Raw genomic sequence first — 3038 nt, 5'->3', positions numbered from 1 at the left:
CGCGCCGGCGGTGGGGTGGAGGACCTGGGGCGTTTCCGGGTTTGGGGGGTTTGCTAAGGTAGAGCCCTAATATTGCGTGGCGAGGGCTTGTTTCCGAGGGAAGCATATTGAGCTTGCTGGTACTTCGATGGCTGGCGTGATTTGTCCCCCGCGCCGGTAATAATGGAACTTCATCGCTTAATTCAGCTTAGTGTACAATCTACCGATGCGCGACCAGCACGCGACGCCTCCGCGACGACTACACACGATTATAGCAAAACCTCACTCTCAGTGCACTGCGCAGGTGGGTTGCCTACGATTTCGAGGTTTAAGAACCCACACGATTCCAAGTTTGCGCTAAGCTTTCGTGTCCTCGACTTGACGATGAATCTTCTCATCTATTTCCTTTGCTTAACCGTTACTCCTCCAGCTGCGGCCGACGACGCTGTCGAAATCTTCAAGGGTTCCAGCAGTGGTCCTCCGCCTAACCTTCTTTTCACAAGCGATGATGGTTCTGCACTTCTTGGACGGTCGATCAACCCCTTGCATGCCATCGCGGCGGGTCTAAGCCCAAGGCAAGGGAGATGTCCTTACCCGGTTCCTTGCTCTGCGACAACATGTTGTCCTGCTTCGACGAAATGCGTAGGCACAATCGCATTCTTTTCGCTATCTAGTTCTTTCAGGCTTTTCCTCGCCATGTTGATGTTATTCCTTTCAAATATTTTATTCGCGCAGTCATCTCCACCTCTAGCAATGGCTGATAGAAATGTGGTAATTATAGTGCGGAACCGGAATCAAATGCTGTCCGACGGACTCGCACTGCGTCTCCACCTCGATCGAGGGCTGCTGTCCCTACTCTGCCCAAACGTGCGGCGGCAAGTTCTGCGCAGAACCGGGCGCGACATGCTGCGGAAACTCTATCTGTCGGCCTGGTTACGTTTGCAACACGAATGGCGGCACATCGTGCTGTCGGCCAGACGAAGTGAAGTGTTTGGGTACCTGTCAGTCAACCCACCTTGTTCCAGCATCAGATACTGAAATCATTAAGGCTGTCCCGTAGGAAGTCAGTGTTCTACGCAAACCGGATATTGCGTGCGCTCTCGTATGACTTCTCTACAGCGCACTGCAACATCTCTCCTGGCCAGCACGGCCGTGAGCTCAATTTTGGCAACGAAGTCCCCAGACTCATGCGTTGTTGGTGTTACCAAGCGAGGCCGAGATTATTCAGCGGAACTACAAAAACGGCAAAATCTACAGCCAAACTGCGAATATGATTGTCATAATGGCAAACGGATACCGGTTCTGGAGATCCCGAACATTGCGGGACAAACGGATCAGCTTTTCATCAGCATGTGTTCTGGTATGCCTAGCGTTCGAATAATTGACTTACTAGAAGCTAATAGTATCAGGCATCATGAGTACCGGTGGCAAACGTGGTGGTGACGGCAGCAACTTCGACATCTTGAAGTATGCGGGTGATGGAAAACGGGCGAAGAGGATTCGACGAAGGAAGGCTAAATGCAGCGGTTACTGCGCAGAGCAGAAGCGTACATTCAATGATCCTGCTAAGCTTGAGTGCGACGAGTATCCGCCAGGTAAGACTAATGAGCAGCACGAGTTGTCGGCGATCCAGCTGATCCGCTGCAGCAATGTCTTTAGACGGCGTAGTTAATGGCGTAGCCGCTGTCCATCGCCTCTGTATTCCTGCCGCACAAAACTCAGGTGAACAAGGAAAGCGCTTCGGAGATTTTGTGAACAAGTGCAAACCACCACCAGGGAGCAACTTTATGGTTCGCATGAAAGGTGGTTGCAACTTGCGCAAGCGAGACAGTCTCGATACCGCTGCCTGGAGGAAACGTCAAGCTCAGCCCGCAAGCACATTCGAAGCCGCAGGCAGCGCGCTTCGAGATCTTGGAAACAGCAGCTTCATCTATATTCCCTTTGAGGACCTTCAAAACGGACACTATCATGTGGACACGCAGTTTCAAGGCGACATTTTGAGCATCTCTGTCATAGACAGCGACGGCGATACTTACTTCACCTCGGAGGGTGTCTCGGATGGGCGGTCGATCGACTTTGATGTTTCTGAAGTCGATGATGATGATCCTATGCCTGCGGCTCTAATTATAGACACGACTCGCCAGGTGAATGTTAGCTACAGGGCGACTGTCACACCAAGCAACGCAACCTCGAAGAGCGAAGCGGATTCAGTGATCCAAGGCTCTCATATATGGTTCCTCACTTCCTTCATTTTACCAGCATTGCTGGCATGGGCCACATAGGCCTGTGCTCAGGCTGCTCATCAGCCTCAACTCAGGATCCGCTCACCCTAACACAGCCACAGCTCCGGCTGGAGCAGGAGCAGCTCAATTTCCTGAACGGGAAGGGAAAGTGCTTGTGTGCGAATTGGGACGGAATACTACCTGTTATATACAGCACAACGTAAGCGATCTCGATAAAGACCTTGTCAAGTTACGTAAAGAGGTACCTGTCCCCTCCCGGCTAAACTCCTGGATTGCTAGTTATAGAGGCCTAAGTATTAATGAAGCCTAATGCAATGGTCGTTTTAGGTAAATTTTGAATTCTTTTAATTTTGAAAATCGAAGATATTCCCCGAGCTGAAGTTATCCCAGTCTCCAATCCGCATCAAGAACTGTCTTTATTGCGTAATTAAGCAAGTCTATTCCTATAAAACGTTACTATTTTAAGTCGCCTTTTCTAACCTCCCAACCTTCGCCTCTTTGTCTCTCGTTTATTAGGAATAATTATTTTCTTAAGAGCCTTAAACCGCTTATTCTAACACCAATCTAGGGCGTCGTAGCAGTTCTAGTAATTCTCCTTAACTTTAGCAAATTCTATTAGATACTCTACCTTAATTATATTATAATAATCTAAGAGTAGTATCTTATAGCGCCTAAAACATCCCTTTAGTACCTCCGGGCTAAAGGGGTAATAAGTTCATAGCACACCCAGCTAGCTATTAGGGTAGATCTTCTCCACTCTTACTATTAGTGGCTAGATTTTATCGTCTTCGCCGTTGCATTTTACGAATAAATAGT

General features: G+C 49.0%; 1 protein-coding gene across 1 annotated transcript; it reads left to right on the top strand.

Annotated features, from left to right (window-relative positions):
- Positions 1 to 363: 363 nt before the first annotated feature.
- On the top strand, positions 364 to 2261 carry K441DRAFT_542647 (uncharacterized protein; the record flags this gene model as incomplete). Its single annotated transcript, XM_067642703.1, has 5 exons — positions 364 to 621; positions 761 to 980; positions 1028 to 1339; positions 1389 to 1574; positions 1639 to 2261. 5 exons carry the CDS (start codon positions 364 to 366, stop codon positions 2259 to 2261), a joined length of 1599 nt encoding a protein of 532 aa, XP_067508026.1.
- Between the last annotated feature and the right edge of the window lie 777 nt (positions 2262 to 3038).

The sequence above is a fragment of the Cenococcum geophilum genome (assembly GCF_001692895.1).
Source record: "Cenococcum geophilum 1.58 unplaced genomic scaffold K441scaffold_6, whole genome shotgun sequence".
In the NCBI taxonomy this organism is placed as follows: Eukaryota; Fungi; Ascomycota; class Dothideomycetes; order Gloniales; family Gloniaceae; genus Cenococcum; species Cenococcum geophilum.
The sequence above is the reverse complement of the archived record's forward strand: the minus strand, read 5'-3'. Positions and strand labels throughout refer to the sequence as shown.